The sequence below is a fragment of the Etheostoma cragini genome, chromosome 23 (assembly GCF_013103735.1).
Source record: "Etheostoma cragini isolate CJK2018 chromosome 23, CSU_Ecrag_1.0, whole genome shotgun sequence".
NCBI classification, from domain to species: domain Eukaryota; kingdom Metazoa; phylum Chordata; class Actinopteri; order Perciformes; family Percidae; genus Etheostoma; species Etheostoma cragini.
Genome location: NC_048429.1, coordinates 1,571,145 through 1,585,506, shown reverse-complemented (window position 1 = coordinate 1,585,506; position 14,362 = coordinate 1,571,145). Strand labels below are relative to the sequence as shown.

At 41.1% G+C, this 14,362-nt stretch overlaps 1 protein-coding gene across 1 annotated transcript in view; it reads left to right on the top strand.

Annotated features, from left to right (window-relative positions):
• LOC117939069 (thyrotropin-releasing hormone-degrading ectoenzyme-like) overlaps window positions 1-14,362 on the top strand; it is a 161,756-nt gene that overhangs the window by 77,556 nt on the left and 69,838 nt on the right. The window contains exon 6 of the mRNA XM_034864114.1: window positions 6,923-7,077. Coding sequence (XP_034720005.1) covers window positions 6,923-7,077 — 155 coding nt within the window. The remainder of the gene's footprint in view (window positions 1-6,922; window positions 7,078-14,362) is intronic.

Here is a 14,362-nt window from a genome sequence, read left to right as displayed (position 1 = left end):
TGTCCCCTGAACACACTGTAAAAAAACATCTCACTATCTGCTAGCTGCCTGTCCCCTGAACACACTGTAAAAAACATCCCACTATCGGCTAGCTGTCTGTCCCCTGAACACACTGTAAAAAAACATCTCACTATCTGCAAAATAGATCATATCGCTCATCCCTAATGCCACTGCTCATGTTTTGAAGAGGAGAGCTGTTGATGAATGGGTTGCTTGTTCCTACAGAGGACACTTTGTCTCTGTCCTACACGCTGTCCCTATAAACTACTAGAATGGACTCACATGTCAACACAGAGCTTTTTTTCGCTGTCACTCTTGACAGCTGCCGGTCGGATGATGGATCAGCGATGGGCAGCTTGACACTCAAAATATGTCAAATCCTACGTAAAGCACGTAAATCAACTTTTACATATTCCAGATCTTGTCATTTGTTTTTAAATTCAAAGCCAGATCAGTTTGTTAACCCTCATGTTGTCCTTGGGTCAAATTTGACCCGTTTTCAGTTTTTTTTTTAATCACAGAAAATGGGCTTTCAAAATAAGCACTGTGAATGTCAGCATATTCGAAATATCAAATAACTTTGAAAATCAAAACTTTTTGACATCAAAAAAGCATCCACCACATTAAAAAAGTGACAAAAAATGTCAAAGAACGCAATAATAGTGTTGAAACGGGAAGACGGGAAGACAACAAATGGGTTAAAAACAAGCATCTACATTAATTTACATTCCTGCTGTTCAAGCAGACAAAGCATATGGTATTTCATTTTGTTTAACTGGTTGGAGCTGCACATTTGGGGAAGGTGGCAGACAAACTTCAGTCACAAAGCAGGACTCAGTGGGTGGAACTGTTGATGCTGTTGTAGAACTACTGTTATTAAAATACAATATGTTAATACTCCTTCTAGCAGGGATGATTAATATAGACTAGCAGGGCGAGCGAGGTAGATTCTCCTAAGTTTTCTTGCTCTGTCTCTCTTTCGCTCTCGCTCTCTCTCTCGCTCTCTCACTCGCTCTCTCTCTCGCTCTCTCTCTTGCTCTCTCACTCGCTCTCTCACTCGCTCTCTCACTCGCTCTCTTACTCGCTCTCTCTCTTGCTCTCTCACTCGCTCTCTCACTTGCTCTCTCTCTCGCTCTCTCACTCGCTCTTGCTCGATTAGGGAGCAGATTCATTTCTTCAGTGTATTTATAAGCTCACACACTGTCTTTATAATGTGTGTGTGGGTGGGTGTGTGTGTCTTTTTCTTGTTTGTTTTTTGCACTTCTTCATCAGCAGCTGGAAAACTGGGACAAAACTCCGAAACCCAGTGTGTGTGTGTTGAGTGTTTTCTGTCTGCAGCAGCTGTTTGTGTGTCTCCAGGCAACTAGACACCGTCTCTCTCTCTCTCTCTCTCTCTCTCTCCCTCTCTCTTTCTCTCTTTCTCTGTGTGTGTCTCCCTGTTATTGTCTTAACCCTCTGGTTTGACGGGGGTAAATTGGGACCATCGGCCAGTAAAGCTCCGTTTTCCGAGATGAGATATTCATCACGTTCATTAACTACATCCCTAGTCTGTGGTTTCCTTTGCTTGTGGCGGAGGCCGCCATTCCCGCACTGCATGGGGGGGGGGGGGGGGGGGGGGGGGGGGGGAGATTCACAGGAAACGGTGCAGCATGTATAGCATCCAGTGTTACTGTTAGATTTCATCCTCGCTTAGTGTGTTGACAAGCAATTGTTTTTGGATTAAAGCAATACTTCTGTTTCTCAAACGCCGTGTACACACCTCACCATGGTTAAAATCTGAGTTCTCATGACGGGGTCAACAGACCTCGAGATTTCCTTTGGAAACCGAGGGATTGCATGTATACAACTTAATCAGAGTAAGAAGACGTCCATGCATGCTCTTTGTCCCGACCCTCTTTACTCCGCTGGATTGGTTTTAGACCCCAAAATAATCCGTCATCCCTGTGACCGTCATACTGTTACTGTTGTGTGTATGATACAACAACACAGAACAGCGGTGCTTGGATCCTCCGGTCCATCTGTTTCTATCCCGGCCAAGCCGCGGACAACGGGAGTTGGCTCAACTTTTTCGGGGTTGTGTCTCGGTAAAGAAGTGAGGGAACGAGCCTTAACGTTACAGATTATGAGCCAAGCAAAGTTGTCATGCATCTGGCGAGAGAACTGGACTCTCCTACACTGTGATAAAATGTGTGAAAGAAAAATTATATGGTTACATTTTACAAATTTTCAGTGTAATTTTAACCCTTGTAACGTATTCGGGTCAAATTGACCCATTTCCAATTTTTACAAGAAGAAAATTGGTCCAAGTTACATTATTTTCTCCCTAAAAATCACCGGCCTTACCTTAATTTCTGTGATAAACATGTATTCCTGACTCAATTCAGAAAAAATATTCTGGATATGACCACTTTTTCCAAGATAAGAATGATCACATAGTGGATTTTAATATGAATTATAACCTTATGAAAAAAAATGAATCACACTTCCATTTTTAATTGTGTGCTAGTAGACACTGATTGCATTCCCTAAACACATATACAGTATGTTTTCTCAATTGTTTGAAATTACATGTTTATTAAAACCCCAAATAAGTCTTGGGTTATTTTCACCGAGGGATATGACAGGGTCCCGAAGGTGACGACAACACAAGGGTTAACATAGCTAGGTCAATCGAAACTAAAAACAAACCTTATACCGACCATGTAGTTGGAAGACCGCCACCTACAGGACCGGCGGTAGACCTGCACCCATAATTCATCCCTTTCTTCCCCACTCACGTATACGTGGAAAACTGGCCTAACCCTAATAACTGTCTCATCACTAGCTGGTCTATGTCGGGTACTACTACCCTAAAACCAGTTGAGCTTCTGTACAAGAAGGCGCTTAAGACTCTAGATTAAAAAAAACTTTCTCTTATCATCATTGCAATATCTTAGAGAAATACAACTTACTGAGTTTTGATAGTTATTGTAAATTTTCTTCATTGTGCTTAATTTATAAAGTTCTCCATGACCTGGCGCCACCTCCACTGCTGGAGTTCGGATCACCAGAGCCGTTGTAAACGGGGACTGTGAGGTTCCTTTTAGAAAAACCTCATTCAGTCATAATGCTCAGGATAATCTATTAAAGGCAGTGCATTATGGGAAACACTTCCTCCAACTATAAGGGAGCGTCCCACTTTGGCCTCCTTTAAGAGTCGGGTAAAGCTGCGGCTTAGAGCTCACCAAACAAGTAATCACAGCTAACTTGTGTTTTCATTTTTTTACTAATGAATTGTCGTGTTTTTTCTTTTTGTTTCTTCTTGTATTTATACACTAAATGCTACTATACCATGTCTTTTTTTACTGTTACTCCAACCTGCCTATTGGACTGCAGATTGAAATTAGCTCTCGGGCTACAATCTGGCTCATTTACGTGTACTGTTGTGCATGTTCGTCAATGTGCATTGTCCTGAATTAATAAAATAAACAAAATAAACCCGGTTATACTGAGGGCAGACCACTGCTGTTTCTCTTCCCTCTCCTGCAGCCGTACCAGAGCAGAGACCGAGATATTCCAGCTTAGATAGATTGCCGTGACATTTGGTACCGATACCCAGGACGCCGAGACGATGAATCCTTCTGACGTCGGGGATCCTCTGACTTTTCCTTCGGCGTCACATTAAGGCTGACATGCTTTGTTTTTGCGTGCAAGGTCTCCATAACTGTGAGATATATTGACATGAAATTTGGTTCATACCCTAATTCATGTTGTCGTGAAGTCAATTGTAAGAACTTTGGCGATCCTCTGACTTTTCAATTAGCACCATCATCAGGTTAACATTATTATAATAATAATAATAATAAAAATAATAATAATAATAATAATAATAATAATAACAACACTTTGGTTTGATGACCAACAACCTGCAGAAGTAAAGACACTCCCATCAGACTCAGCTGTGCGCTGTGTTTACTGGTAATGCAGCAGACTCCCAGTCTAGTTGGGTTATTTCTCTGCTTATTGAGGTTTGTTGTGTCAGCAGTAAAGCTAATTACAGCAGTTGTAATTCCCAAATAATATCTGCTAAACAAGCAGGAACAATGATGTAATACTTGGTGCACGTTTAACTGTGACATCACATTGCGTGTGTCTGTGGTAGAAATCCACTGCTGTAGTTGCTGTTGGAAAGTTTTAAGTTTTGAATGTAATGCCTAGCACATGTACATACACACACATACATACACACACACACACACACACACACAGACACACATACATACACACACAGACAGACAGACACAAACATACACACACACAAAGTAAGCTGTTGCCAGGCTATGATTACAGCGGGAGAATGGATAGAAAAAGAAATGAAAGGCAGAGTTGCTAAGACATGGCTTATAGACTGATAAGCTGGTGTGTGTGTGTGTGTGTGTGTGTGTGTGTGTGTGTGTGTGTGTGTGTGTGTGTGTGTGTGTGTGTTGACACAACCCTCTTTTCTAAAATCACGGCTGCGTTCTCCTAGCAGGAGTGTTTCTGGCATTCTAGTTATAATAAAAGTGTGTGTGTGAAAACATCTGAGTCTGTGTGTCTACTTTACATTTACTGGCAGTGTGCGTCTTTTGTGTGTGTGTGTGTGTGTGTGTGTTATGCCTCACTACGCGAATCATGTGATGATTGACAGCTGTCAGACTGCAGTGATGTCATGATTGACTGTTTCAGACAGACAGACATGTGGAGCAACTAAAACGTACAAACTGAGACTCGGAAGTGTTGCCGGGAGTTTCTTTTTTTTTTTAAAGAAACAATTTGAAGAAGAAAAACAAGAATTTTGCAGCTTGTTTCATTAATAACAGATTGAGGAAAATCTGTGTTCAATAGATAAGATAGAATAGATAGAAAGACCTGGCCAATATCTAACATTAAACCATCATAAAGGCACCATTTTGTCCTCTCTGTGAGCTCTAATTTTCACGAATATATATTCTCTTTCCTCTTCTTCTTCATGTGTTTCCTGTGCTTTATGAAAATTCAGTTGAAAGAATGAAAACTTGAATTAAACTGAGCCAAAGAAAAGAAAACCTCCAGTGAATAGCCTTGTTGCAACGCCGACGAACGTCCCTGCAGCGGAAATGCCAAAGATTGTAATTTAAAATTTAAATGAGGACCTGAACTCTTCCCCCCCCCCCCCCCCCCTTTACTGGAGAGAAACGCCTCTTCTTCTTCTCCTTTTCTTCTTCTTCACCTTTCACGTGAAAAACAATCTGGCTTCTGTTATAGTGAGAAAGCTCCCTTTCTCACCCCCCCCCCCCTTATTCTCTATTATAATCAAGTTTCTTTGCTTAAATAGAAACCAATTTCCTGCTCCTTCTCTTTTTTATTTTCCCTTTTTACTTTAAACATCTATCTACATTTATTTTTTAATCCTCCTGTTTTAGCTCTGCTTTTGGTCTCTACCAACTTGTGAAGGAAATAGTTATTTTTAGTTGCTAAATGCTCCGTTACGGTGAGTTCACCAGCTAGTCTCTAAGTGTCGTCGTCCACCAGCACTGTGTAAAGATACTTTTTGGGGAACGGGTTGAAACAGCAGACGGTGCAGCACAACTTTTTGTGGTGTAGATTCTCTAAACAACTTTAGGCTAAAAAACAAAACCGGGGCTCAGGTGCATCCCACAGCTGACTCGCTCACTCCAGGCAACATTACACCGAATTACTGCATCACTCAAAGCATCATGGGACCCTTTTTGGACATTACAAAGGCTCTGAATGTCCCATCAACATGGTGCTTGTATACCTGGGACACTATCTGTACATGTACACATATTTAGTGATTTGAAAGCCTGTGGACACACAAACACATCTGATAAAATATGTCCTAGAACATGTTATCTACAACTAACATGCCAAAAGTATCTGAGAAGCTAACGTCTACTACTACTAACACGGAGAGTCTGCAGCCGTGCTAGCAGCTCTGTGAGGCGGTACTAACGGCACTGTGAGCTAATTGCTAACATTAGCATGTTTAGCAGGTATAAAGTTACCATGCTCACTAGATGATAATCCAGGGATTTGTGAAAAAACTCTCCTGAGACTCGCTGACGATTTTCACTTACAATTCATCCTGAGGGGAACATGAATATCTGAAGGATTTATCCTCTGGGCAACAGAAATGTATTCGCAAAATGTCATTTTGATCTCTGGAATAGTATTTAAAGGTGCCCGGCTGCATGTATTGCATTACTTTGTGGTAATGTTAAGACTCTGTAACATTTTTTGTGGAAAACAGTCCTTGGTTACCTAGTTTCAAGCCATTCTAGCGTGGTGTAGAACGCCTGCAGGAAGACTCCGCTCCATTCATGCTGAGCTGTTTGACTCTGATTGGCTAACAGCTAGCCAATGAGAGCCTGGCTATCAGCATCCTTTACCCAGCACATCTGGACTATTTCACTTGATTCTTTGTCCGTCAAGGTTACTTTAACTGAGGTTTGACATGTAGTTACCCCTCTAATAAAAGGTAAAGTTGTCCTCAGCTTCTCCTCCAACGTTATTCAAAGTTTCCTTTCTCCTTTTTTCCTTCTTTTCATCTCCTCCTCTGTACTCCATTTCTTTCTCCATGTCTTTCCTCATCTCTCTTTCTGCTGCCCCCCCCCCCCTCTCTCTCTCTCTCTCTCTCTCATTCAAATAAATGTAGACTTATATCTAAAGACTCCATATATCCATGTTGTGGGCATAAAAGGATTATTTGGCAGGTTTTTAAAATGACTCATGAGTTTAATTTTAACCGAAAATGGGATCTGCTCTGATGCCAGCAGTCATTCTGTCAGCTTTTTATTTAAATCTCGCTGGATGAATTGGACTGGTGGGGTGGTGTTATTAATGGAGGAACCCATTCAGTGTGTGTTGAAAAGCCATAATGCGTTGTTTTGTGTGTGCTTTTCAGACTTGTTGGCCGTGCCCAAACATCCCTACGCCGCCATGGAGAACTGGGGGCTGAGCGTGTTTGTGGAGCAGAAGATCCTATTGGACGCTGAAGTGTCGTCGGCGTCCTATCAGATGGAGCTGACCATGGTGGTCGTCCACGAAATCTGCCACCAGGTAGGGAGCTTTAACTACTTTAACAAATAATTACCTACAGTTGGCTTTAACCCTTTGTGTTGTCTTGACTTTCGGGACCCTCTCGGTTCAATTTGACCTGTGACTTATTTGGGGTTTTAAAAACAAACTTTACTTCATAATCTATTCACAAATATTGTCTTTATCTCAATTTCAAACAATTGAGATGAAATATAAATGCAATCAGTTTCTACTAGAACACAATGAAAAATGGAAGCGTGATTCGTTTTTTTGTCATAAGGTTATAATTCATGTTAAAAATCCACTATGGAAAAAACGTAAGGGATCATATCTTTGATAATTTTCTGAATTGAGTCAGAAATGCATGTTCATCACAGAAAATAAGGTAAGGCCATTGATTTTTAGGTAGGAAAATTTAAAATTGGGTCAATAGAAATAAGTCAATTTGACCCCAGTACCGTACAAGGGTCAAATCTCGGCAATCAAATCCCAAGTGGACAACACAAAATGCATCATGATCATCACTAAATCCACTTGTAGGGGGGGGGGGGGGGGGTCTGGGACATATCTTTGTGTAATTTACAGACTGATCTCATGAAATGGCGTGTGTATGACATGTTAAGTTATCAAGACGCATCGTCACTTCTTAGCGTGTTTATCAACGCCGTTTGGCCTCCATTGACTTACATTACCTTGCGAGTAGTATGAAAGGGGGGAAATGGTTGGTCAGGGAGATGGATGGGTTCATCCAGGAGACCAGGGATCGTGTCCTTTGTATCATGTTCGCTAAACCCAACCAGGTCTTTGTTTCCTAAACTTAACTGTCGCTTTCTTCTCGCGATAACACAGCAAGTGGCGTGCGTGTTTACGCCCGCTGTTTACAGAGTACACATCCACCGGGATAACTTAAAATGCAGACACACAACACGCCACTCAGCCTAAGAACGTCGCCGTGTAGGTTTACGCAAATTCACGATGTTGTGTTGTAATGTAAACTAAGAAGGTACAACATGCAGATTGTATGTTCCCTGACATGGACCGGAACACACCGCTGTAACCAAGCCTGGACCTGCTGCTGCTGGGAAATTACTTTCACATTCAGCTGTGTGTGTTTATCTGACTTTTAATGGAAAAAGTGGCTGTTGTATTTTTAACAGCTGACTTTTCCTTTTAACGGATGCAAATGATCCAGTTGTGATCAGACTGAACGAGACAGACGTCCAAACAGCTGTGTGTGTGTGTGTGTGTGTGTGTGTGTGTGTGTGTGTGTGTGTGTGTGTGTGTGTGTGTGTCGAGCTTTTACAAAAGCTCCTCGGGCAACAACAGCAGAGGAGATGATCCTGTTTTTACAGTACGACATCGGATACGTGACAGGCAGACAAACGCGATGAAGCGGAAGAGAAATTAAAGCTTTCGGTCAGTAAAGAGAAGCAGGAGAGAGGGCGCGTGAGGCGGGCGAGCGAGCGAGCTAAAATGACCAAAAAAAGAGAGAGAGAGCGAGAGAGAGAGAGAGAGAGCGTAGGAGACTGAGAGACTAAGAGGCTAGGAAACAAAGTGAAGGAGAGAAAGAATGGAACAGACGTTTGTTGAAGGAGAACCAGCGATACAAAAGGATGAACAACGACAGAAAGAGAACACAACACTGAGAAATATCCCAAAAGATCCTTGTTACCACGTTGAGTGCTCTGTGTTTACATTAGAGATCTCCAGGCTTTAAACTAAAGGAGGCTGACCTTTAAATGAGTGTCTTCTACATACATTTTTTAAACCCTTCTCACTTTGGACCAAATATCTGTGGTCACCTTTAAAATGTGTAGTTTTGTTGGTGTTATTTATTTAGGGAAAGGAAAGGGCCTTCTCGAATTGAACTCGTATAAACAACATTGCATGCTCATGATTTAAGATTTCAATTCATTGGAAATAAAGAGCCCAAACCATGAAAAACACACGTTCACCTTGATGTCCTGGAGTGGCAGCAGAAATCACAGGATGGCTCACAACCTGCATCAATAAAACCAAAGCTATCTGCATGGCTAGATGTGAGAAACGTGTGGGCAAACTGGCCATTTAACTGCCCACATCAGGCGGAGCAGCGTAGTAATCATCGTGCTGTATGGACTCATTTCGATGATGAAAAGGAAAGGTTCAGTGTAAATATTGCGGTGCCTATGGCTGACTGAAGAACATGTCGTTTTGATTTAATTTCCTTCAGGATGTGGCTCACATTTCTCTCTGCTGAGTCTGGATGAACGCTAGCTTCAGGCTATTGCTGGTTTGCAGCCCAAAAAAACGGACTGAATAACTAACAACGTTAAGCTGTGGAGTGTGATGCTCCGCGGTGTATTAAGTCATAAATATTGTTAGACACGTCATTCAAAATGCAGTGTTTTTGACTCCTGGGTTTGGTCTTTTTATGGATCTTTGTTCATCTGTGTTAGTTGAGATGGGGTAGTGAGGGAAAAAAAAGGAAATGATAAAGTAATTTTGTCTGCCGCTTTGCACGCCATTTCATCCTAAAGCCATCAGACGCACACACACACACACACACACACACACACACACACACACACACACACACACACACACAAACACACACTCACAAAGCAAGAACACGTTTGAGGCTTTCAATAGCAACGAGTTCACTTGTAAGACGTTTGGAGAACATAAACCAACTTTTATTCTAATCTGTTTGGAGAAGTGGTTTAGCTGTACATGGAGTGTGTTTGTGTGTGTGTGTGTGTGTGTGTGTGTGTGTGTGTGTGTGTGTGTGTGTTTGTGTGTGTTGTGGGGACAACAATCACTTTACAAAGTCTAATTGTGGGGTTTTGTGTTGAATGATTGTCAAATAAATAATAGTAATCAAAGTTTGTCTATGATTTAGGTGTTGCCAATCCAAAAAGCATTAAAGGATTGTAAGTCAATGCCCTCACATGCATTTCAATTGGCATCTGTCGGATTATCCTCTCCTGCTGCTGCCATGTTTTATTTCGACATCCATCGCAAACAATGATTTGAAGACCCAAAGAGTAAAATTATAATTAAAAAATATTCATAACTGATCGCCTTTCAAATTTATTTCTAAAATAAATCTAAGGGGTTTTATTTTCATCAGGCATTAGGCTGCTGTGTGGACTCTGGAGTCGTTATGTAGGCTATACACGATGACTTTAATGTCAGACTGGTTATCAAAAGTGGTGCGGCTGTATTGTTGGGTATACAATATGCTGCTGTTGTTGACAGGTTCAGGGTGCATGTAATGAATGCTGCTGCTGTTCTCAGGTGAACAGATGGAGAACATGTGGACTGAAATGTGAGCAGACAGGCTGTTTTCTCTGTCAGCTGAGAGAGAGAAACAGATGAATTTATACAGTCGATGAGTTTAGACACTGATATGAACACAGCTGCTGTTTACCAGTGTCAAAGAGCCTTAGCTGCAGTACTACCAGTGGCCACTAGGGGCCGGCTCCAGATATACTCATTTATACTTTACAGTACTACTTGTCCAAAGGTTTCTTTCACAACACATTTTGGCCTCTGTTGCTAAGTTCACGTCTTATAATGTGTGTCTTGGTGGAAATATTTTAAGTATTGTTCCAATAATTAACCTGTTGTTGTTGTTTTGGCCACTTGGGGTCAGCAGAAACAAGTTGTGAACACAACAATAACATATTATTTTTTAAGTTGGTATCTCAATAGGGGTTGCTATTGAGTAACGTAACATGTTAGTTTTGCCAATTAGGTAATCAATTATTTAGTTACGTTTCCCAATAAGCAATCTGTTACTTTTAAGATATTAACATCTTTCCCTGGATGTTTTGTTGCTGCAAAAAAAGACAATCTCAGACACTGTTTCTTTTGTTAATGCACCTATTCCTTCTTCTTGGTGGGTAGCTGCGTACTACTGGAAGGGATCCCATCCTGCAGTTGTGTCAGCGTGCATGCAAGGCTCTGCTAGCATGATGGATTTGTAACTGGAAGCAGGTTCTGTTTAAAGTAAATACTACTGATGCAAGGCTGAGTTGGAGTGAACTTTGGAAGGGACGTGATGAGTTGGATGTGATCTTTGGTTTGTATCATAACAAAATCCTATATTTTACCTAACATGTGACCTAAATATATCCTTTATAACGTATGTCTAAGGCATTGAAAGGGAGAGTGTGTTCATTGGGTTAGCACTCTACAGGCTTCTGCAGGGCGTGTTAATTGATGCTGAATTCTTTGATGTAATGAACCTTTTTATAATCAAGAAACGGTGTCAAGCGGATTCCTGTCAGCACATCATCCAGCATTGCTCAGACACCACAAGCGCCTTTACAATATTTAGAGTTTGTAGGTGAAAAGGACAAGAATGTCACCGTGAAATGCTTTACTTTTCTCTGTCGGTAAGGCTGTAATATGACAAGTTACTTTTTATTGGTTGTTATCTTGTTATGTTAAAATTAACGTGAGAGCCAAACATGTCCAGCGGTTTCAGAGCAACAGGATCATTGATCTAGATCAGTCTCTAGAGCTAGACCTCCGTCAACGTCATAGACTAGTGTCCACTTGATGTCTGGTGACAATAGCAGGTGTGTTTATGTCTTTAACAGGACCTGTGGCCTGGTGTGGTCCAGTCATTCAGGCAGGTGATACACACATAGCAGATTACAGATTATATCTAAGGTGATATGTGCAAGTCAAATATAGTCTGTGTGCCCAGAAGCCCGGGTGTGCACACATGATCATAGGTTATGTAAAGGTGTATTTGCTGGTGTTACATGTGGAGCAGAAGCTTGTCTACAGTTGTGGGAAAAAGAACAAATGTGTGTTCTCGATCCAGGTGTGTCTACATTAGAGCTGTAACAATTCCAAATTTTGCTGTAGGATTAATTTTCTCAGAAAATATTGTGATTAACAGTATAATCGTCTTTTTCAGTCACATAATCATTTATGTATTACTTATTTTAAACTAATTGAATTTTTTAATGAATTCCAGGATACATCTTGTGGTTATACTGTATATCACCACATATGTGACCCAGGTAATGTAATAACTAAAAATACACGGCTCACGCCTATTACGAAAACAAATCACTTTTCTGGGATTTTATGTGTAATTTTGTGTCTCTGGTGCTTCGACATGCATACAAACTTGGTTAAAAAGTATCCATGCTGTTTTGAGTGAGATCTGGTTTCTGAATGTCTTCTGCCTTCAGTCCCCGGGTGAACTGGTCAACATCTCCCAGCTTTCTACGTCACTAGAGACGAGGTGGCTAACCATAGCACATGCTAGTGCTAGCATGCTAGCTCGTTCTCAATTGCAAAACAATGCTATAACAGCCGCTAGTTCACCATAATCTCCTAAAGAACTACTTCCTGTCCCTGGTCTACTTCCTGTCCCTGTTGTGCAGGTATTCCACAAGTGCCCCTGGTCTAGAAGAAGTCTCCCAGCTAGTCCTGCCTTGGACTGACCAAAGCTGGAGAGAGACTTATCTAGCTGATGGGATCTTAACGAGCTACTGAGCATGTTCAACTCCCAACAAAGATAGGATAGAAGTGAGATGTCTCACTCTGGAGATAAAACAAGAATATGGTGTTTTTTTTTAAATGAAACCATGTAAACCTATTCTGGTACAACCTCAAAATACAATTATGAACCTGAAAATGATCAGAATATGGGTGCTTTAAGACTTTACCTAATGTTAGCAATTAATTGTGGTTTAACAAAGAAACCATGATTATGTAAAATAATTTACATTTATAAGATTATGCAATCTTTGTTACAGGACTAGTCTACATGTGTGTGCAGTAAAACAAACAGACAGAATCAGTTCCTTCCATCAACGTCTCTGCAACAAAAAGCACCGACACACATCTTGTTTACTAGGGAAGGCAGTCGGTTTATTTCTATCAACTGACTGTTAATTAAAACAGACAAAGAAAAACACTGGGACGAGATTCAGGAAAACAGATTTTCTCTCTTCATCTGCTCTCTCTCTCTCTCTCTCTCTCTCTCTCTCATTAATTCAACCATATGCAGGAGGAAATAGCACAGTGTGTATTCTGGATGGCTGACAGCAGAGTCGGGGGTTTTCAACACACACACACACACACACACACACACACACACACACACACTATATTGGTATCACTGCACTTATGAGAATCCCCGACTGACGTACTGCATTCTCTCCAAATATACCGTAACAATAACCAAGTGAACACCCCAGCTGCATTTTTTTTTTTTAACTTAACCTTTATTTAAACAGGAAAGTCCCGTTGAGGTTAAAAACCTCTTTTTCAAGGGAGTCCTGGCCAAGAGGCAGGCAAAAACACAATCAATTACATTTATAAAAGTTATACAACACGGACAGTTAAAAACATTTACAATGTAAACGGGTCATTTCAGGTTCTCTCAATCTGGATTTAAAAAGCATTTAAGGAAATAAATTCAGATAATTTCAAGTCTTTTGGCAAAGAGTTCCATGCAGGAGGAGCGGAGTAGACAAAAGCCCTTTTTCCTAGATTTGTACGGGCAAATGGAACAAAGAACAGCAAGTGATCATCTGATCGCAATGAATAGGAAGCAACACTTCTCCATGTGATTAAACTACTGATGTCGGATGGCAACAGACCTGGCATGGCCTTATAGATGAAAATATGCCAATGCCCTGATCTCCTGTGTGACAGCGATGGCCATCCCACTCTGGAATACAAGTCACAATGATGGGTTAGATTTTTACAATTTGTAATAAATCTCAGAGACGCATGGTACACAGTGTGCTGAGGCGTTCCCATACACCATATCACCATAATCATGTCTTAATAATCACCAAAACCCAGTCCAACCCCTAGAAGAGAGGGGATTCATTCTGAAAATCAGGAGAATTGTTTCAGCTAAGTTAGACACTCACCAACCAGCGGAGCAACTGTGTTACAGACCACTTGAAACTACGTCTGTCTCGGACCTTTTTATTGTTATGGGTGTACCTGTCGTAGCGTCTCCCTCGGGTTAATAACCGTGGGCTCCGAGGCCCGGGAAGGTTAGGGAAGGTCCCTGCTGGTTGGAGGGAGACTGTTGCATTTCGTCCAAAAGTTATCAAAATAACCCAAAGTATTAAGACATGGAGTTGGTGTTGGCGGCTTGTGAGTTTTTTGATTAAATGTTGAGCACCTCTGAAGGATTTTCCCAAATCTGCACGTTTATTATCTGAACATTGTGACCTTCCTGTTTGTTTGTTTTTAAATTTTTTAATTTAACCTTTATTTAACTAGGAAGTCCCTTGAGATTTAAAACTCTTTTTCGAGGGACACCTGGCCAAGACGG